Raw genomic sequence first — 22,500 nt, forward strand, 5'->3', positions numbered from 1 at the left:
TGATAAAATGGCGGCCCGTCTCCCCGTTAAAGGAGATCATCTGAACGAGAGAGTGGCGTACCACCGGCTGGCCACCCTGTACCACTGCCTCAGCCAGTTTGAGCTGGCTGAACACTACTACCTGAAGAGCCTGTCCCTGTGCCCCACGCCCCTGCAGTTTGACGAGGAGACCCTGTACTATGTCAGAGTCTACCAGACACTGGGAGACATCATCTTCTATGACCTCAAGGTAAAAGGTTTGCACTTGAAAATGAAAGGAAGCAGGCATGCAAGAAAGATGTACCTTGACTATTTAAACGGAATCTCCCCCAATGATGGAATTTCTAGAACTTCTCATTCATATGGATCCTATTGTGCAATTTACAACTGTGCTATAAGATGCATCAATGGCAGTGCACAGCCAAAAGATGTGACTGTCCCCTACCGACCCCAACTCCAACCCTCACCTTCTGACCTCTAACCTGTCACCTTTGACCTTCACCCCCCCCAGGACCCGTTTGACGCAGCGGGCTACTACCACCTGGCCCTGGCCGCTGCCATGGACCTCGGCAACAAGAAGTCCCAGCTGCAGCTGTGCACGCGGCTGGCCACCATCTACCACAACTTCCTGGTTGACCGCGAGCTCTCCCTCTTCTTCTACCAGAAGGCCCGTGTCTTCGCCGCCGACCTCAACGTGCGGCGCATCAACCTGTCCCCCGACCAGCAGTTCAGTAGCACCTCCCAGTACAGGACCAGCGGGCGGAAGGACCGGCCAACGGAGCCTTCGGCCGCCAACCGCCATCCGTCCTCTTAAGTCTTCAGGACGTCAGTGTTCTAGAATGTTCTTGTCGGTTCTGAAGTCAGTTCTAGAGTTTTCCGAAGGCCTAACAAGTAGATATGTATGTTGTAAATATGTAATTTAAAAAAATGTCTACAAGATACAGTATATTCTTAATTTGATTTTTACCAGTCTGTGCTCTGTGCCTTACTATAGAAATCACACATACTGTATAGTAAGGATTCCTAGAGAGATCTTGAATCGTGTGCCAGTCCTCGCTTAGAATGATAACGTGTGATCAGAGAATGTCATGTCCTGGACACAATAGGGACGCAAAACTTTTCTGGGAGAACCTGATAGGAGCAGACAAAAGGTCAGAGGTCATGGTGGAGTGAATGACTTAGCAACAGTGAAGACCGCCTTGATCTCACACCTGCCACCCAGAATGGAATCAGATACCCGTGCCTAAAAGAGGGATAACAACTTTACTGCCGAGTCACAAACCGACATCTGTTTTGTATTAATTTGTAGTGATAAGACAAGTGATGCTGTTTTTGTAATCCTTATGCTGAAATTAAACTACGCACACACCCATTGTGTGTGGGAATACAACTGAAATGTCTCAAAAGATTCAATTTGCATATCCTACATACTTCCTACAAGCTTCAAGCAAATGCCTTCAGCAACTGGAATGCGTGCCTTTTCTCTCCCCATAAACTTTGACAGATCTGCCCAGATGTGTAGAAAATAAAGCCGGGTAGCTAGCGGAATACAGGGGAATCTGCTTGAGGGATCCCACATGCGTGACCTACTTCAAAAGACGTTCAGTGCTGCGCTGGCATAATGTAAACAAACCGTATTGACCAGCAGTGGGACTATAGCTGTGGTTGGGGGTTGGAAACGCCGGGGGGAGGTGCATGCGCTGTAGCCTACTGTTTTCTAATAGGAACATTTAGGCCACGATATTACATTTCAGCCATCATTTAGTATTTCAAGTCTTACGAAAACATAACGAGTATGCTTAAGACGTATAAACATATCACCAAGTGCTGTATCCTCCATTTAGCACAAACCCGCTGGATACTTGTCAGTGGAACAAGGGATCCGCTGTCTCCACCCGAGGGCCTGAGGTGATTGACGGCGGACTTTCAAATAAACACGGTCGGCGAAATATGACTTGGTCGACACCCCTCTTCTCAACCCAAACAAACACACGCTGCAATTATATGCCAAATTCCCCGAGACGAGTATGCGCTAAAAACAGAACCGTCCGCCGACCACCGACCGCAGGGGCCGAGAACCGACAGACCGGGTCGGCTGGTCATCTTAAATTGTCCTTAAAAGGGACCGCCGTTGGAAAAACCTGGCCTTGCTCAACACGCGTCCGCCGTGGACTGCATCCAAAGGAACGAATTACCTCATGTTTTGGGGCACGTGCAGTGTGACTTGGAGCCCGAGGACAGTTAATTGCATCATCGTCCTCCGGAACCAGGCACACTCAGTTGTTTTGGACCTATTTTTTTTAGGGGTTTATTAGGGGGATAGGGGATTTTTTTCTAGAGGTTTGGCACAGCATTGGAGTGCACATGCACTTGGCCTACATTGCAGGATATGACGGTGGTAGTGGTGGTGGTGCTGCTGCTGCTGCTGATGATGATGTTGGTGATGATGATGATGATGATGATAATGATGATGATGATGATGATGGTGGTGATGGTGGTGATGATCAAGATACTGATGGTGCTAATGATGATGATGGTGATGTTGATGATGGTGGTGGTGGTGATGGTGATCATGATGATGATGGTGATGATGATGATGGTGGTGGTGGTGATCATGATGATGATGGTGGTGGTGGTGATGATGGTGGTGGTGATGATGGTGGTGGTGGTGGTGGTGATGATGATAATAATTATGGTGGTAGTGATGATGATTATGATGATGAGGATAATGATGGTGTTGATGAGGATGATGATGATAATGATGGTGGTAATGATGATGATGATGCTGGTGGTGTTGATAAGGATGATGATGATAATGATGGTGGTAATGATGATGATGATGATGATGGTGGTGGTGATGAGGATGATGATGATAATGATGGTGGTAGTGATGATGATGGTGGTGGTGGTGATGGTGATGATGAAAATGAAAATGTATTGTGTGCTTTAGTATGATGGAAGTGTTGGAAGGCCTGCTTCACATTCTCCGCCTCCTGGAAGGCGAGTTTAGGGTCAGGTCTCCTCCTCTCCACGACTCTAGTGCTTTTGGGGGGCAGACCCAAACATAAACGAATCACACTGTCTGGACCTTCCCTCGAGTCAGAGACAGAAAAGGACGCCGCTCTGTTGTTCTGACGCTCATTTCAATGGACATGCTTCAGAATTGCTGCAAATAACTGGCTGACACTTGGAGTGCGTGGACGCACCATTACGCGCGTGTGTAAGAACAATTTTGATTAATTTGGCATGCATAGTCTATCATAATCTGGACCAAATAAAGACTATATGAGCGGAATCACCGACTGTCTCTTCTGCAACAAGTGTGATTTGTCTCAATAGTTCCTGGAAAGTGATGCGCAAAAGTGTGGAGCGTTGCGCCTTCGCTTTTTCTAAATCACCGGTATCCGTTTTATGACGAACATGATCTCCATGTAAACATCGTTTCCCTTTTTCTGTCAGTAATTGATCATTTTTCATAATTACCTTCGTACTCGTTCACAGTCACAATGCGACTCCTGTTTTTCACCACCGTTCTACTCTACGTGGAAGAGTTCGTCAGAGCAGAGCCGAAAGCGAAGTGCCCGGCGCGGTGCGACGTGAGCACGTGCCCTAGCCCGAGCTGCCCCAGCGGGTACGTCCCGGACCGGTGCAACTGTTGTCTGGTTTGCGCGCAAGGGGAAGGCGACCCGTGCGGGCGCAAAGACGACCTTCCCTGTGGGGACGGTCTGGAGTGCAAGCACCCGGCAGGCAAGCGGCTCTCCAAGGGCTTCTGCCAGTGTAAGATGGGTTACAAAGTCTGCGGCAGTGACGGGAAGACCTACGGCAACGTTTGCCAGCTCAAGGCGAGCAGCAGGAAGGCTCTGCAACAAGGCCTGCCCGCAGTCAACACGGTTCAGAAAGGACCGTGTGAAAAAGGTAAGTCATTTGTGTATCAAAGACCCGTGCAGCTGAATCGACTCAGCTGACTCGATTCACTAAGTAGCTGCAACAATTCGAAGACTTAATGTTTGCTGTTTACCGGTCTTGTAAATAACATGTCGAGGGCAGTTTAATAGCATACATTTATGAATGATATTTACTGGGCACTGAAAATAACACGTGTCCGAAGCAGCTGCAATTTTAATAGCATAGGCCTTCGCAGCACGTATAAACCTCAATAACATGTCAAGAGCAGCTGCAGTTTAAATAGCATATTGATGTGCAAAACAGTGATTTGGAATTTGGAACAAAATAAGTCATGCGGTTAACCCCCGCACGCCCGCCACCCCCTAAAAAAAAAGTTCAAACTCTCCGCGTCATTAAGTTAAAACGCTTGGTGTTCTATACGCCTACTCCTACTAAAATCTACCAACAGCCCGTTTATGAATGTTGTGAGTTGTCAGAGTTCGTTTAAGTTTTCATGACATGTTTTTATTTGCATTTCTTGTCTGGCTTTATATAGTCTGGGGAGAAGGTGGTCTCTTAAAACTCACACTGACACATTTCCTCCACTACAAGGACATGTCTGTGGTCACAACATTACCTCATCCCAAAATGTGTGCTTAACTGCCGCCTGTGGAGCCTCACGCCGTTGAAAGGAACAATAATAAACAAAAAACCATAACAAGTGTGTAGCCTACAGGAGCTTCCTGCACTGAAACATCCTACAAATGTTGGCATGGGTATTGCAATGCCAAAGGGGAATCGTAGTGCAGTGGATCTAAAGGAAAGGGAGTTGCCGATGAGTCATTAATGGCTTCTTTGTAATATTCAAGTTACCTAAACTGACTTTGTGCCTAGGTCTCAGATGTGAGATAAACCCAGAGACATTGCTGTTTTACAATGATGGCAGAAACAGAATCTCACTCTCACAGTAGAATTTGCTTCTGCTACAGACATCACCAGCTGGAACCCCACAGGAGACCTGGCAGGAAGTAGGAAGCGGGTGGTAGCAGAAAATCTCGGCACACCTAATCTGCCTTAATTTTGATCACAGGGTCTTTATTGTGTCTGGGGGCTTTAACAGCATGTGACAGTATCACTCAAACCGTTAAGATAGAGCTTGTAATAGGTTTATTTGGGGGTGGGGTTAGAATCTAGACACGATAGCCCACAGGAAAAACACATGAAAGCATAATACAATACTTACTTCCAATGCGGTCTACATGGTTATAGGGTAGGTAGTAAGGCTATGGATGATTTCTCTGACTGACTCTAATCCCATCATCAACATCATGGCAAGCCATGCATAATAAGGTCATTGCAACTATCAGAAAGAATTTCATAATTGCCATCCTGGTGAGTGACCAATTATTCAAGGTCTTCTTGCTAGACTAATGACTTCCCGTCTTCTTGGCCTTTGGCTGAGCCTCACTATTCTCTAGGGGTGTTTGTAAGCCCCTTTCTTGTTTCGGGAAGGTAGGCCCTTTCTTAGTGTATTAGGTTACATTGTTATTACTGTGTTATTACTGTGTTATTAAGCCTAGTTTATAAATAAGAGAAACTATAGCTCATGGCTCATAGACACACACCATAACACAGAATAAATTGTGCCTAATTTATACTGTACTATGTGTGTCTATGAGCCACGAGACAGTATAAGCTAGGCTTTACTCCATGTAAGTTTCTCCAAGTAAGTAAAATTCTGTGCCCGAATCACCATTATCATTTCATGGCCTATAGTAGTCTAAATATGCACCAGTGGATCCGGCTTCAAACCATTCTTCGATCCAAAACCACATTTTCCTAGACGTCTCTCAAACCCAACTTGGAATGGCATCATAGGTCCTCAACGCTGAAATTACAATGGATTCTGTCTGAAGGAGGAACTGAGGCTATGGTATCATTAAAATGGCCGCTGCCACCACCACACCACTACTCAGATGAAATAGCTTGGTTGGTTTTCCATGTTTTCTCTGGCCAAGTTTGTGCCATCGCCTGGGTTTGTTAATGCTGGGGTTAGCGAGTCGATTTGTAGCGCTGATATAGACCCTGAAATTCCCTTAGCTTGCGCCTTTTGACTCAGCTGGCGTTCAAGTGCAAATGGTTTGCAGGCAGTTGGGCTGATGTGCGGCCTTGCCACGAAGAGGGCCAGACTCGGTGAGCTCATAGTGGTGGTACGGAAAAACCCCAAAAAAACTCAGGAATGATGGATCGACAGAGGTAGAGAGACAAGAGTGGTAGACAGCTGGAGGGTTCGACCCACGGTTCCAGCATACACACACACGCGCACACACACGCACGCACGCAAACACATGTTGCTCAGTCAAGTCTATTTGCATGTGAGCGGGGGGGGGGTCCTGATTCTCATATAGGTCAGTAGAACATCACTGGTGAGCACCAGGGTGTGTGTCGGCTGTTTGCACTGTAAACTCAGACGTCTGTTTATAATTTGCCGGGTGGGCGGGGAAGAGTTTACACTATTTCTCCAAGAGAGCTAAAATGAGCGTACCTCAAGTAGTTTAAACTAGTAAACACCTGCATGGTGTTGACCCATGTCTCCTGTTCTGATGGTCATAGAGCTGCACTGTTTGCTAACTTTAGAAACAAACCTTCATAGATCAGCTCATTATTTCCCCCCTGATGGCTCAAAGAACACTTGAGGTACATTTTGTGAGTTTTAACCATCCGGGACTGCTCCATTCATTTTATTGCACTGGGCGATACGAATCAAATGCACCCCAAGTATTTGACTGCACTCAAACTGACCCCAGATCAGAGCTACCAACCGAGCGTATCCGTGCAGGAGCCAGTTGGCGGTCGGGGGGGGAAAACGCGGTCGGATGAGGCGAACGCTCGTCGGCGTGTTTCGGTCCAAAAATAAACCGTCGGTAATTACACTAGTTAACTGCTTGCTGCTCCCCATCCAAGGCCCTGATGAGGCCTAGGCCAAAGGTTAACCACAGGGGGACCGTTTTAGACCAAACTGCTGAGGTTTCACTCATGAAAGGGTAGACGTACGGCAGGAGAGGAAATATAGATTTGGGCAAGGAGTTCTCGAGGCTCCTCTCCTCTTATGGAGCAGGGCTCAGACGCAATCTGAAAGGATCATGCGTTTGAACCAATGCTGTTATTAATATCTTTTCGCAGTTCGTGCATAGCTGTGTCGCTGATATACAACTAGACTACTGTCAAATACAATGAAAGCTTAATTTCTTTTGTGTAATGATCTGTACAGCCCTCTCCGTCTATGCTTTACGACTTTTATTTTATTTCTAGCTGAACCTATGGAAGCATACTTCTATTTTAAGTGGATGTTGTTGTTGTTGTTGATGTGGATGGAGTGAGATGCAGTGTTACTAACATGAGTCATTCTTCTTGCTAGTATAGGTACATCTTACCCCAGCAGTCCCAGGTACAAGTTTAACTTCATTGCAGACGTGGTGGAGAAGATCGCCCCGGCTGTGGTCCACATTGAACTCTTCCTCAGGTAGGCAGCGTGTGTGTGTGTGTGTGTGTGTGTGTGTGTGTGTGTGTGTGTGTGTGACTCAAAGTCTAAAAGATTTATCCTAACTTACCTCACCGACAACAACCAGCTCAGTGGCGTTGTGGTTAGAGTGTCCGCCCTGAGATTGGGAGGTCGGGGGTTCCCGGCTGAGTCATACCAAAGACTCTAAAAAATGTTACCCAATATCTCTCGGCTTGGCACTCAGCATCAAGGGTTGGATTGGGGGTAAGTCATTGCGACATGACATACTAGCATCATGTCCAGAGGACATACTTGTAGCTGTACTCAGGAATCAGGAGATGGGCTACTAGGCTTGAGAACCATTGGTTCTACCATTGGTTCTCCAGGCTACTTGTATAACTCACCAACAATACATTGACTGTTAGTTTGTAGGGCCACATTTCCACACTGGTGTTACATTCCTAATTTGTCCCTCTTAACTAACGACATTGGACGTAACACTCCCAATTTGCCCCTCTCAACCAATGATGGCCAACGTAAACATTCTCAATTCACCCCTCTCAACCAATGACAACCCACGTTAGAACTTGACCCCTGCATCTCCGTTCCAGACACCCCCTGTTCGGCCGGAACGTCCCACTGTCCAGCGGGTCAGGCTTCGTGATGACAGAGACGGGCCTGATCGTGACCAACGCCCACGTGGTCTCCAGCACCACGCCCGTGTCCGGTCGCCAGCAGCTCAAGGTCCAGATGCACAACGGGGACGTGTACGAGGCCAGCATCAAGGACATCGACAAGAAGTCCGACATCGCCACCATCAAAGTCAACCCGCTGGTGAGAAACATAGTGTGTGTGTGTGTGTGTGTGTGTGTGTGTGTGTGTGTGTGTGTGTGTGTGTGTGTGTGTGTGTGTGTGTGTGTGTGTGTTGTTTGACACAGGGCGGCCTTTGTCAGATATCACATCGTTAGATATCCAGCTGTATCTGCTTAATAGGCTCTGTTGTTCATTGTTGTGAAAGAAAAATGTGTAGGTATGACTCAGGCATCCACTCTGGGTTTTGTGGTTAGCAAGAGCGTGATCATAAGGGTGATTGCTGAGCCCTCTGACTGTCTAATAGAAGAGGTCTAGATCCTACTTAGAAAGAAATAGTGTTCTTATTGTTCAGTGCTGGGTCATTCAGTATAACACTTGTATTGTTCCCTACAACAAGAAGGGCTCATTACTCATGGGCTATATGAGTCTAAGGATGAATAATTAAAGTGGAATTCTGCCAAAAAAAACCTAGGTTGTTATTTTCGAGGAATTTTGCTTTTTTATTATTTAAAAAAGGATAAACAGCATGTTGGATGGTTTTACTGTGGTGAAACTCCTCTTTAATACAGACCAGCAGTCAGAAATCTGTGTTTATAGCTCAGGTCATGTTTATGGTAGCCTTGTGAAACTCAATTTTAGTTAAGCCTCCCGCCCGGGGAGGCTAAATGGTTCGGGCCCAGGTGCATGATTCACGACAGGGCTGTACCACATTTGGGAAGTGTAGGGGGATTCCGTGAGGGGTGTTGTTAAACAAGGTTTCCATTAAACCCCAAGTCCCAACTGGCCTGAGATGAGTGATCGATCTTAGTGAAGAAAACAATGCGTGAGTGCTGCTCCTTGACAAATAATCAGACTCTCACGCACGCACGCACGCACACACACGCACACACACACACACACACACACACACACACACACACACACACACACACACACACACACACACACACAGACCATCTGTCATGCGCAGATGTTTTTACTTATCCTCCCCTCCTTGGCTTTCTCCTTCTGTCCTTCCCTCCTTTCTGTTTGCACCTCCACCCATGTGTCTCTCCTAATCTCTCCCATCCTACCTCCATATATCTCTTCCTCCCTCTCTCTCTCTCTCTCTCTCTCCCTCTCTCTCTCCCTCTCTCTCTCCCTCTCTCTCTCTCTCTCCCTCTCTCTCTTTCTCCCACTCTCTCCCTCTCCCTCACCTATATATCTCTCCCATCCTACCTCCATATATCTCTTCCTCCCTCTCTCTCTCCCCCTCTCTCTCTCTCTCTCTCTCTCTCTCTCTCCCTCTCTCTCTCTCTCTCTCTCTCTCCCACTCTCTCCCTCTCCCTCACCTATATATCTCTCCCATCCTACCTCCATATATCTCTTCCTCCCTCTCTCTCTCTCCCTCTCTCTCTCCCTTTCTCCCACTCTCTCCCTCTCCCTCACCCATATATCTCTCCCTCTCTGGTAGAGTGGGTCGTCCAATGACCATAGGGTCAGCGGTTCGAATCCCGCCTCCTCCTGTCCACTTGTCAAAGTGTCCTTGGGCAAAGACACTGAACCCCAAATGAGCAGGCTAGCACCTCGCATGGCAGCTACCGCTATTGGTGTGTGAATGTGTGTGTGAACGGGTCAATGAGAGGCCATTGTAAAGCGCTTGGGATAAAATAATGATATCAAATGATGATAATAAAAATATACGTGCAGTCCATTTACCATGTATATCTCCATCTCTCTCTCTCTCTCCCTATCTCTCCCTCTCTCTCCCTCCCTCTCTCTCCCTCTCTCTCCCTATCTCTCCCTCCCTCTCTCTTTCTCTCTCTCTCTCTCTCCCTCTCTCTCCCTCTCTCCCTCCCTCCCTCCTCCCAGAAAAAGCTGCAGGTGCTGTTGCTGGGCCACTCAGCCGACCTGCGCCCGGGGGAGTTCGTGGTTGCCATCGGCAGCCCCTTCGCCCTCCAGAACACCGTTACCACGGGGATCGTCAGCACGGCGCAGAGAGATGGGAAGGAACTGGGAATCAGGGACTCCGACATGGACTACATCCAGACGGACGCCATCATCAACGTGAGACCACACACACACACACACACACACACACACACTCACACACACACACACACACACACACACACTTGCGCTCGCACGCTAACCAGGCTGATGCCATCATCAACGTGAGACCACACACACTCACACACACACTCGCGCTCCCACGCTAACCAGGCTGGCGCCATCGTCAATGTGAGGTGACGCACGCACGCACACACACACTAATAGTCTGGCATCATCATCAATGTGAGATGATACCCTCGCCCCCACACACACACGCGCACGCACGCGCACACACACACACACACAAACTATCCAGACTGACATTTCCATCAATGTGCAAACACACACACATGCACACACACACACACACACACACGCCGATTGACTGGTCTCATCTTGTTTCAGTATGGGAACTCAGGCGGACCTCTGGTGAACTTGGTAAGTGTCTCCTCACCTCCCAAACCAACATCATCCACCTCTCACCATCCACACAATCATCATACAAGTCCATTCTTCGTCGTGATAACCTGCGTCTCCCCTCCGTGTGTGTGTGTGTGTGTGTGTGTGTGTGTCACCAGGACGGAGAGGTGATCGGCATCAACACACTGAAGGTGGCGGCGGGGATCTCCTTCGCCATCCCCTCCGACAGGATCACACGCTTCCTCAACGAGTCGTCGGACAAACAGAGCAAAGGTACAGCAGGGCCTGCGGCCTCACGACACACAGCTAGGACACACGGCGTGTTGGGGGACGCAGGGTGTGTTTGGGGACACGGGGCGTGTTGGGGACGCAGGGCGTGTTGGGGACAAGGGGCGTGTTGGGGACACAGGGTGTGTTTGGGGACACAGGGGGTGTTTGGGACACGGGGCATGTTGGGGACGCAGGATGTGTTTGGGACGCAGGGCGTGTTGGGGACGCAGGGTGTGTTTGGGGACACAGGGCGTGTTGAGGACGCAGGGTGTGTTGGGGACGCAGGATGTGTTTGGGACGCAGGGCGTGTTTGGGACACAGGGCGTGTTTGGGACGCAGGGCGTGTTGGGGACACAGGGCGTGTTGGGGACACGGGGTGTGTTGGGGACACGGGGTGTGTTCTCTTAATGGTTTGCCTAGGGAAATAAAGGTTAAATAAAAAAAAGAAGTTTTTTTTTGTTTTTAATTAAACATGAAAAAAAATGCCCATGCAAAGCCTGGAACCGTAAATAATGTGTTTGGTTCTTCCAGAGGTGAGGTCACTGAAGAAGCGTTTCATCGGGATCAGGATGCTGACCATCACTCCGGCGTGAGTGCCTTTGGATCCCGTCTGCTTTCAGGCCCACCATGCTCTCACTTGCTATCTTAATACCATCTATTATCTTGACTATTATCGTCGCTATATTTTTTACTATCTCCCTCGTATGTTATCTGATGCTGCTCTGTGTGTGTGTGTGTGTGTGTGTGTGTGTGCGTATGTGTGTGTTCCAGGCTGGTTGAGGAGCTGAAGCAGCAGAACCCAGACTTCCCCGAGGTCCCCAGCGGCATTTTCGTCCACGAAGTGGTGCCTCACTCTCCTGCCCAAAAGTAGGCGGCATACAAATCTCTCTCTCCCTCTCTCTCTCTCTCTCTCACACACACACACACACACACACACACACACACACACACACACACACACACACACACACTCTCTCTCCCTCTTTCTCTCTCTCTCCCTCACACACACTCTCTCTCTCTCACCCTCTGTCTCACACACACATACACTCTCTCTCCCTCAAGTAATTCCTCTCAGTAAATCTCCCATGTTCTCTCTCTCTCTCTCTCTCTCCTACAAAAGTCTCATTTTCATCGTTCTCTCTTTCTTTTCTTCTTCCTCTCCCTCCCAGAGGGGGGATCAGGGACGGTGACATCATCGTGAAGCTGAACGGCCGTCCCCTGCTGACCACGGCTGACCTGCAGGAGGCGCTGACGGAGGAGACCGCCCTCCTGCTGGAGGTCCGGCGCGGCAACGACGACCTGCTCTTCAACATCGAGCCCGACGTCATCATGCAGTAGCCGTGGAGACCGCGGCGGGCGCTCGAGTTTGAGAAACCCAGCTCCTGGGGGTGTGGGACAGAGGTAGCTTAATTCTGGAAAAAAAGAAAAAAACTGATTTGGGGTCAGTTTTGAGTTTAGTCCCCTTCTTTATTTGAGGTTTGGAGTCTGAGAGGGTAGAACTGATTCTAGATCTGTGCTTTAAGAGTCACCTCTACACCTGAGCCAAGCAAACAACCAACGAACAAACAAATAACAGTAACTGTTTGTTTGGACATCAAGGGGAGGACGGTTAAAGACCCATGTTTGGACGTCCCACACAGAACCTTCTGGACTCACCCAGGGCTGAATGCTGGAACACCCTGCAGTGTGAGACACTTGATTATTTTGTTGCTGTTCATGTTCTTGGTGTTGTTGTTCACATTATTTGTTTAATCATATAAATGTGGCTGTCATACTGTTATAATACATACAATATGTTTGACGAGACTCACTTTTCTTACTCCCAGGTAGACAACACCATTGGTTAGATAAGGTTAGCTCGTAGTCCAAGGTTAACGATTTTGCCATCTGGACATGTAGTTTTTGCTGCAGAGAAGCCATTTTGTATTTCATTTACTAGTCTCAAAATGCTGTTAGTCAGAACCATTCCACAACCAAATGTGAACGTTGTTTCATGGTCAGTTGTACATTGACAAATGTTCAGATGAGGGCGAAAGGACAAAATGTGAGCAGATATCTGATTTAATCACACTGCTGCTGTATTCTTGCTGTTTTAGTGCTTTATTTGACTTATGCTCATGGTATGAATAGACTTAATCAACTACTTATTACTTCTATTATCATGGCTTAGCAGAACCAATCAAATGTTTACATATCTGGGGTCATCACCATAGAAATAGCCTGTCAGTGGGACTGATTTGATACGTGATTTTGTGTCTTTAAAAGAAAAAAAAAAACAAATTAAAATGTTTATAAGCTTGTAACGACGGTGTCGTAGCGTTAAATGCCTCTTAAAGCAATCTCCTCCATGAATTGACGCCTAGTTATAAACCCAGGACATATAACTCTCCCGCCACCATGACTCACACCAGAAGTGTGCAGAAGCAGCACAATACAACGATTGTCCCGAGGTCTCTCCAGCGTCCGGCCGAGCACCAGCAGTAACATTCCGGAACGTCCGAGTCTTCCATTCTAGAACGTCGTGAAGCGTCATCAAGGAGATACCTGAAGGGCGCGCATGATAAAAAAATAAAACCCATCATTGGGAGGGGACAGGGTAGCAAGTTTTTATTTCACTATAATCCCTTATTCCCCAAGTTTAAGATGCAGTTCTGTTATTCTTAGGGTCTAAAATTAGCTTCACAGTTTATCCTCCTCGTTGTCCAAGAACTTAAATGTTGTCTACTTATAATTTCAAGGAGGTCGTCTAGCAGGGAGTGAATTTCAAGGACAAGTGTGGTGTAGGCTAACTGACCTAGATTCTGGTCAGACTTAAATTGATGCAGTTTATACTTATAGCTGTTTGACGATAGTTGGCCAATATCCTGAATATCTGCCAAAGATGCTAGTAAAATGTAGCATTAGCCTATAGGTATACCTTCACCTTACAAAATACGCCTAATACTTTAGAGTTTTCATCCATTAATATTGATAAGGGAATCTAAGTCATTGGTTAAGCCAATCAAACTATTATTGTCATAGCTACAGTAGGGCGTTGTCCCCACAACCTCACATTGATCATTAGCCCAATGAGCCACACATGAGGACCATGCAGTCACCACTTGGATAGACTACCACTTAGTCAGTGAGATAACAATCACACACCCACACACTCACACTCACTCACACACACACACACACACACACACACACACACACACACACACACACACACACACACACACACACGTGTTGTACACGCTGCAGGGAGGAAAGAGTCACAGCCAAGTGGACATATGGTTTTTAACTTTGTGATCCAAGACACTGAACCCGGTCGAAACATAGGCCTAATAAACAAATGAGAAATAAAATTAATCTATTCTCCTGCGTTTCTTTCAGAGTCTCCAAGGTTTTAAACTATTCAAGAAACTAATTGAAATGTGCAGGCCTATTCAGGAAGGTATTAAAGGAATAGTCCACTCAAAATACACATCATCTGAGGAACATTTTGGGGGAAAACGCCCCCTCTACCAAAAGCTCAAGAGATAACGTGCTATGAATGAATGCATTCTGCAGGAACTATCCTTCCACCATGTGCCACACAGCGCTTGTCTGACTGGATCAAGATGTGAGGGGAAACGTTTTCTGCCGAGTTGGTTCCTTTCTAGCAGAACCAGGCATTATGGCCGACCTGGTGGCCGTGAAGACGACAGCAGATAAAGACCGTGATAACAGCCTTTCGGGTCTAGTTCCTGTCGGGGTTTTGGCAGAGAGGACCCTGTGTTTTAGCATCAAACCGCCAAACCTGAGTCTGTTAGCCTAGTGTTGATAACTGATGATTTCAAGATGGCCGACAGGCCCCTCGAGCCTGTGAGTGTCTGTGTCCTCTTCAGATGCATGCCGTTTACACAGAATCATTCCATATTCCATGATATTCAATTTCCAGTCTCTATTGGAAGGAAATTCTCATAATTTTATTTCGCTCTCTCACAGTAATTCTCATCAGATTCAATAGCTTTTAAGGCCATGCTTGACACTGCAAAAAAAACATTTGTAATGATTAGTAAATGGTTTCTATAGTATCCCTGAGTAATGGCTCATTTATAAATGCCTATAAAGTATAGTGTCTGCTTAAGATCAATCCTTATAAAACACTTTACTAATGGTTAATAAATGGCTTATAAAGACCTGTATTAAGCATCAAATTAGGTATTACTACAGTACATGTGCTAACATTCATGAATTCACAAAACACATTAAGATTATTCATAATGACCCATGCATGATGGGCAGATCATTATCACATCATCATCATCATAATCATCATTGGGTCGTCCACAGACAGGCCTCCCATCTTCATCTCCAGTTATCCTGGTCTTCCACACACCTGCCGATCTCATCGGTGGTCTCCGCTCCCGCATCCATCTTGATTATGTCCACGAATGATTTGGTAGGCCATGGAGTTGGCTCCCATAACACCAGCTTGCTGGCCGGAAGCTCTCGGTGTGTGTAGCAGTGCCCAGCCAGCCTCATTCTCCTTCCCACTCACCCTTGGCCTCTCTCCGTACAGATATTCAATACTGACGTGAGCATTATGACTGGGGGGGGGGTTCATTATCACATACCTTATCAAAATCATTAGTAAAGCATTTAAAACTGGTTGATTAGTCATTTATAAATTATTCATTAAATGTGAGCAGACCATTATCACATACCATATAATTTATCTTATAAATCATTAGAAAGTCATTTGAAACATGTTTATAAATACCTAAATAATTTTAGGTAAATTAATAACATAAATGAAATAATGATTTGACATTTTTAACGGACCATAAACAGATGCTTTATAAATGGTTTATTAACAAGGGTTATTCTACAGTGTGACCCATTCATGGAATTGGTAGCAATGAGAGAAAGTAATGGAAGTTTTCAATAGTCTATGCTCTATGAGTGAGCCGTTGGCTTCATTATCACAACACCAAACCTAAGAGTTGTAGACAGACAAGCCTGTAAGCTTTTTTCACCACATCCTAATTCTTCTGGAGGATCGTTGTGTTGAAAGACCGTGACATGGCAGCGTATTAGATAATAATCACATTGTTGACACTGGCTCATGAAACAACAGAAACTGCCAATAAATCTATTGCAGGATGTTTCCCAATGAATTCAAAATTCTCTGGTGCATTCATCCTGCGTGAATCAGTTGGAAAGTTGGCTGAGGGCTTCATCTGAAGTCAAATACTAGAGCTCCCTCACTACTATGAGGTGTAGATTGATTTTATTAGGACGACAGTTTGATCGAAGAATTCCAAGAATAATTTGAATTCTGGAGAGCTTAAGTCAGAACACTTCACAAGCCCTGACTGACTCCTCCTGTTAATTTGATTTCTCTCTCTCTCCATCTCCCTGTCATCCTTGTCAGTTGCAATTTGAAAGCCAAAGTATAATTTACTGTGTGGGCATAGACTAAAGGCCAGAAGATTCACATTATGAATGCTGAAAGATTTTTTTTATACAGCAGCTGTACTTGTGTTCCTTGTCAACAAATTGATCTGTTCCATGGTGTATTTGACTGAGATTGGAAAAAGATGGAGATGTAAACCCATCGAGCAAGTGCAACATTGCTCGGGATTTGAGCCTGTACATCTTCCACTTCATAAGCCACTGAGCAAGATGTTAGCCTGGTGCCCTACAAGCCAGCATATGGTCCAAAAACAACCCACACTAAAATGATATACAGAAAAAAGGTTTGAAAAGAAAAGAATATGAGCCTAGATCCACACTGCATGAAATGACTGTTATATTTCTCAACTGACCTCAGTAATGAGATAAGTCGTGAGATGTCTGGTCTATCGCTTGTGTTTGTTGCAAATCAAATGTTCAGTTACACAACTGAGGGCGATGCAGTTCATGGTGGTTTAACGGAAATAAATAATCTTATATGACAACTGAGGAAGGAGCCAGAAGAAGTCAAAGTGATGACAAACTCACTTCTCCAACATGTGGTCTGTTGTGTGTGTGTGTGTGTGTGTGTGCGCATCTGCTGATAAACAGACATCGGCAGTTAATTGATGCAAGACAACCAAACAGGAAGTTTGTGGATTCTGGTTCCACATGTCAGGACCAGGAAGTCCAAATCCCAGTCGCTCTGGACACGGTTCAACAACACAATGATTATCCAATCGACCGCGAGGACAGAAGATTACAGCCTATGAGAGAGCAGCAGGTCTTTAGTGTGGGATCTGGTGTCATGCAACCATCTATCCTCATTTGCATCTCCAAAGCAATATCTCTAAAGATGTTTACACTGATGCAGACTGGAGTGAGTTAAATGAGATGAGTGTGAGGTTATTATGTGGGACTGGGGTGTTGTTTTGTTCTATACTGTCACATAATCATGCATATTATTATGTGACAGTATAGAACAAAACAAGACCCCAGTGTGTGTTATGAATGAAAATCTTACTTGGTTTAGTTTAGATTTCAAGAACACGCTGAGTGGTCGGTCAAGCTGGTTTCAAACAGAGACAATAGGTTTATTCTGATGTTACGTTTTGCAAAGCGGACTCTGAACAGAGATGTGTTTCCCACAAAGTGGTGAATGGGACTAGGGAGTGATATCTTATAACATGGGAAAGGAAGTGACGTCAAGCATGACGAACAGGATAGGGAAGTGATGTCACACAGAAACAAATGGTATTGGTCTTATGAAAGATAGTTTCAAAGAAGTTGTAAAATAATTAACTGAAGAAGAACAGTCAGGTAGGAAAACAGAAAGGGACAAATGGTGTGGGTATCACATTAGTGAGACTGAAATTTCATTAACAGTGTGTGTATATATATAATGCACATCACTTACAGTATATAAATGCATACCGAAATCTACATCCTGCCTTTACCTCCCTCTCTCTCTCTCTTTCTTTCTCTCTCTCTCTCTCTCTCTCCCCTCCCTCTCTGGGCTACAAACAGCTGGTCCAACCATTCAGCCAGACACACATGTTCCTTCAGCCAGTAGATTCCCAACCCTCTGCACTGATGCAGAACCCCGACCTCCTCGTCCACCTCGCCTCTCCCCTGGACACGCTAGGCTGCAGTGTCTCCTTCCCTCTGACGCGTCTATTGGCAGGTTCAGACATTCTCTCCATGCCAGGTTTATGTTTAAGCTGTAGGTATTACTGTTATTGTTCTGAGGTTGCAACCGTGAGTAAAATACTGCTGGTCTACTACTTAGACCGCGCGCCGTGAGGTTTCCATCCACTTCTATGCTCAGCCCGGGACGTAAACACTGGTCTGGTCTTCCGGAGTCCTCGGGGAGTTCTAGAACCTTCCTCTGGAATGTGATGGACAGAGGCGCTTTTAGTGAACCCCGAAAGAGAGAGAGAGAGAGATGGGGGGAGAGGGAAGGACATAAGAGGAGAGAAAAGAAGGAGATGGAAACAGCCAGGAGGGACAGAGGGAGAGAAAGGGAGGGTGGAGAAAGAGAGTAATGGACCAGACAGAGACAGGAGGGAGAGAGAAGGGATGAAAGAAAGAAAACAGTGTTTGGGCCAGACGTTTGGTTCACCAAACCCTTAGTCACAGACCTTGGGAACGGTCGGCCCTGGAGAATTATTGCGACCAAAAACTAACCAAACAACCGTCAAAAATCCAAACAGGGTCATCCGCAATAAAGAGACATGTATTACATTACATTAGTCATTAAGATAACACTTTAATCCAAAGCGACTTACAATAATTGGATTTAACGTAGGAAAAGCCAATGTACTACTACTGGCCAGAACTCACAAGTGCATCTCCTTTCTAAAACAAGTGACTAAGAGCATAATCTAGAGCTGAATGCAAAGTGCAAGAATAGCAAACTAAAAATACAATAGGTGCTTAATAGGCAGGATCCTGGTTAGATGTCAACCCCTCAGTCTGGGTCTTCTCTTTCAAAGATCCAAAGTCAACCACCGTCATATAATCTCAGATTCCTCAATGTAGGTCAGTAAAATCAGTTGAGAACTCGGTTTTAGATCAATCCACGTTGAGAGATCAGTGTTTACATGCAAATAAGACGAATCCGCTTGTCAGATATGGCGCCAACCTTGACGACCATTAGCATTCACACAAAATGTTTCCATTAAGATCCAACTATGGTGTATAGGACAGAGTGAAGTGTTTAGACTATAGAATTGCTTTCTCAATGATCCATACACCTTACAAGGAGCTCTACTGTAGAACACACACTTCAGCTCCTAACCCTACCCCCTAGGCTCATATCTGACACAGTTCAGGCCAGGGAATGAGAAATATTTAGGGAAAGTCTAACACCAACGTGAAAAATGTACTCCTTCCTCTGAGATTAACTTAAATCTACAAGGAGCAACGAACGAAAATGAGACGATAAGACAGAACTATAAATAGGAAAGTAGAAAAGCATGGCCCGCTCATGTAAGCTGTGCTTAATCGACCAGGAGGAGGGAGGACAAGGCTTGTAAGAGTTGAATGATGAGGGTTTCCTTCCCAGACCAGACAAACACACGGGAACACGAACACCAAAGAAGAAGTCAGAAACTGGGTCAAGAGGGGCTTCAGGGTTTACAATCCCGAAGCCCCGTAGATGGCTTCACACGGGTCCCAGGATCGCTTAGAAAAACCAGGGCTAATATTAGAAAGCTTGCATGTCCTTCAGAACTTCCCCGAAGCTGCTTAAGAAACTGAATTGGGGGGACCATTTTGTTTTTTTGCTCAGGAAAGGATGTAGTCCAATAAAGATTGGAATGCTCTAAGTGGACTTTAGAATGTTCTAATGTTACATGATGAGATGTAAAGCAAACGTTTAAAAAAACTTCTTAGGACGTGGATATTTATACAAAATAAAGCATGACCTCTATTGAAATGATAACAAGGCAAAGAATGTAAGCGTGTTAATAAAAATCATTTAATTTCATTTATATTTTACAAACAGTTTACAAATGTGCAAGATAATGTCAATTGTTATTACCACATTATTAAACCTGTGGTGATGTACTGTATACATTAGACATCATAGAGCCGACATCTGGCAATCAAAATATATTCTATATCCCAAATATCTTACATGATAATGAATTGACAACATACAACAGACAGTGAAATTCAGGTCAACCTCATGTTGTATTAGGGCTGCACAATTAATCGTGAATTAATCAAAATCGCGATTATTACCTCCGCAATTAACTAATCGCAAAAGGCCGCAATTAATGTGATTAATAATTTTGCTTTGAATTGGCGTGCTAGGACTACACAGACCAGCCGCGGGGTTCTAGAGTGATAGAATCCCAGGCTTAGACCAGCCCCGGGGTTCTAGAGTGATAGAATCCCAGGCTTAGACCAGCCGCGGGGTTCTAGAGTGATAGAATCCCAGGCTTAGACCAGCCCCGGGGTTCTAGAGTGATAGAATCCCAGGCTTAGACCAGCCCTGGGGTTCTAGAGTGATAGAATCCCAGGCTTAGACCAGCCCCGGGGTTCTAGAGCTTGGCACGGAGGGAGCCGACCACAGGCTTGTCGGAGCAGAACTCAGTCCACCAGGATGGGCGTTCTAGAACCTTGTTCCCCTGCAGCACTGCGGACCAAAGGTTCTTATACAGCTGGAACACAACACAGACGAGAGAGCGAGCGAGAGAGAGAGAGAGAGAGGGGGAGAGAGAGAGGGAGAGAGAGAGAGAGAGAGAGAGAGAGGGGGAGAGAGAGAGAGAGGGAGAGAGAGAGAGAGAGAGAGAGAGAGAGAGAGAGAGAGAGAGGATAGTTATTGGTAGGTCGGATGTGTGTATATATATGTGTGTGTGTATGTGTGTGTGTCTGTGTATAATGTCTAAGGGCATTACAATGTCTTCTGGAAGCCATGACTCGAGGTGTTTGTGTACAGAATGTGTGTGTGTGTGTGTGTGCGCGTGTCTGTCTGTCTGTCTGTCTGTCACAAACAAACATAATGTCATACTTTGGCCAGGACATATTTCAACTAACTAATCCCCTCATACTGTATTATTCACAAACCAGTCATAATTCATAGCTGCCAGCTCAGCCACAGAACCTTAGTGTTAGGTTCGTACATTTATGGCTCAGTAAATCAGGGTTAATGAAACTTCTGGGAAGTATCTGTTATAAACGATGAGTTTGTGAGAGGAGCTGTTTGAGTAACGCTGACACAATATTTATAACGACAACAATACTGGTGAGAATAGGCCTGGAGTCACACAGTCACTCCCACACTCACACTACACAAATGCGCACACACACACACAAAAAATGTTCCACATATGTTTCTAATACAGACCAGCAATTAGTCATAGGTGACTGTAGGTTCACTATATAAGACAGATAGGCCAGACACACACACACACACACACACACAGCTGAAGTGGTACATAAGCGGACTAAAGTCACTTGGCGTGGGCAGAGACGAAAAGTTAGGTCTCTCAAGCTCCTGAGATCGTTAACATCAGAAGTGAACGGTGGAGTTAGGCTCTATATCACACGCCCTTTTAGAGAGGTTATAAAACAGCCACCACGACACACCACGGAGGTCATAGTGACATAACTGGTTATAACTGTTACAGCTGGTTATAACTGTTACAGCTGGATATAAATGGTTGCTATCATCTTGAAGGACCAGCTGTTGTGAAGGCAGACCTGTATGATGGGGGATTAACTTTTAAACTTTTCATCTGACCTCAATAACTCCATTAAGTCAGAAACGTGCAAGAACAGAGTGAAGCAACCATAACGATAACGTTGTGTCTCACACACACGTCTCCTCCAATGTTATCATCATCACGATCACCGTCATAGTTCATATTTGTTCAGTCTCCTGAGTGGTGAATTTGAGTCAGAGTCTTATCTAGCTGTTTACCTTCCCATCCCATCCCATTCCACAACTATTTTCCAGAACATTCCAGAATTCCCCAGTGAGTCGGAGATCTCGTTCTGCCTTCGCTGCGTTGCCCGAGCGGATCTCCCAACTGCAGGGCGTTGGAGCAGCGAGGCTTTGCGGTCGCCGACTCGCGCCAACGCACGATCGGCTGGTTGGCTCGCGTCCTGATTGGCTCGCGTCCTGATTGGCTCGCGGTCCGCGCTGGACCGGGACGTCAGCGGACGTCTGTCCGTTCCTCTTGGTTCTGGGTCTTGTCAAAATGTCAAAGTAATTAAAAGCAGAACGAGTCTCAGAGGGGGAGAACAAAAAAAAAACATTGGCGCTGGGCGCCGACGCGCCGGCGATCTGACTCATCTGCCCTCGGGCTGGACGCCCTCGAGGCGCAAATACCAGCCCGCCAAACATGAACACACCGTGTGTGTCTGACAGCCTACCACTCAGCATGTTGAAACAGACAGTGTCTGTGTGTGTGTGTGTGTGTGTGTGTGTGTGCGTGTGTTTCAAGGGTCTTCAGGAGACAAAAAAGTGTCCGAGACAACGGCCGAACAACAGCGGCTCTCAGTCACACAATGTGCGCGAGTGTGTGTGTGTGTGTGTGTGTGTGTGTGTGTGTGAGTGTGTGTGTGTGTGTGGACCATCTTACGGGAATACAGAGAGAGAGAGTGCCAGAGTGCCTCTTCCAGTAAAAACGGAGTGAGTGTCCCTCCACCATAAACAGACAAGA

General features: G+C 46.0%; 3 protein-coding genes across 6 annotated transcripts in view; 2 read left to right on the top strand and 1 right to left on the bottom strand.

Annotated features, from left to right (window-relative positions):
- sh3tc1 (SH3 domain and tetratricopeptide repeats 1) overlaps positions 1–1,331 on the top strand; it is a 14,377-nt gene extending 13,046 nt beyond the window's left edge. For all 3 annotated transcript variants that reach the window (XM_084451498.1, XM_084451497.1, XM_084451499.1), the window contains 2 exons: positions 33–229; positions 491–1,331. In XM_084451498.1, the coding sequence (XP_084307624.1) occupies positions 33–229; positions 491–793 (500 nt within the window). In that variant the 3' untranslated portion in view covers positions 794–1,331. The remainder of the gene's footprint in view (positions 1–32; positions 230–490) is intronic.
- Positions 1,332–3,485: 2,154 nt separating this feature from the next.
- Positions 3,486–12,238, top strand: htra3b (HtrA serine peptidase 3b; the record flags this gene model as incomplete). Its single annotated transcript, XM_084451596.1, has 9 exons — positions 3,486–3,894; positions 7,288–7,387; positions 7,978–8,200; positions 10,031–10,225; positions 10,616–10,648; positions 10,789–10,903; positions 11,432–11,489; positions 11,672–11,767; positions 12,070–12,238. 9 exons carry the CDS (start codon positions 3,486–3,488, stop codon positions 12,236–12,238), a joined length of 1,398 nt encoding a protein of 465 aa, XP_084307722.1.
- A 7,545-nt stretch (positions 12,239–19,783) lies between these two features.
- The window catches only part of acox3 (acyl-CoA oxidase 3, pristanoyl), a 21,498-nt gene continuing 18,781 nt past the window's right edge, over positions 19,784–22,500 (bottom strand). For both annotated transcript variants that reach the window (XM_084452220.1, XM_084452221.1), the window contains one exon: positions 19,784–20,493. In XM_084452220.1, the coding sequence (XP_084308346.1) occupies positions 20,374–20,493 (120 nt within the window). In that variant the 3' untranslated portion in view covers positions 19,784–20,373. The remainder of the gene's footprint in view (positions 20,494–22,500) is intronic.

This window comes from Borostomias antarcticus (genome assembly GCF_949987555.1).
Source record: "Borostomias antarcticus genome assembly, chromosome: 17".
Classification (NCBI taxonomy): Eukaryota; Metazoa; Chordata; class Actinopteri; order Stomiiformes; family Stomiidae; genus Borostomias; species Borostomias antarcticus.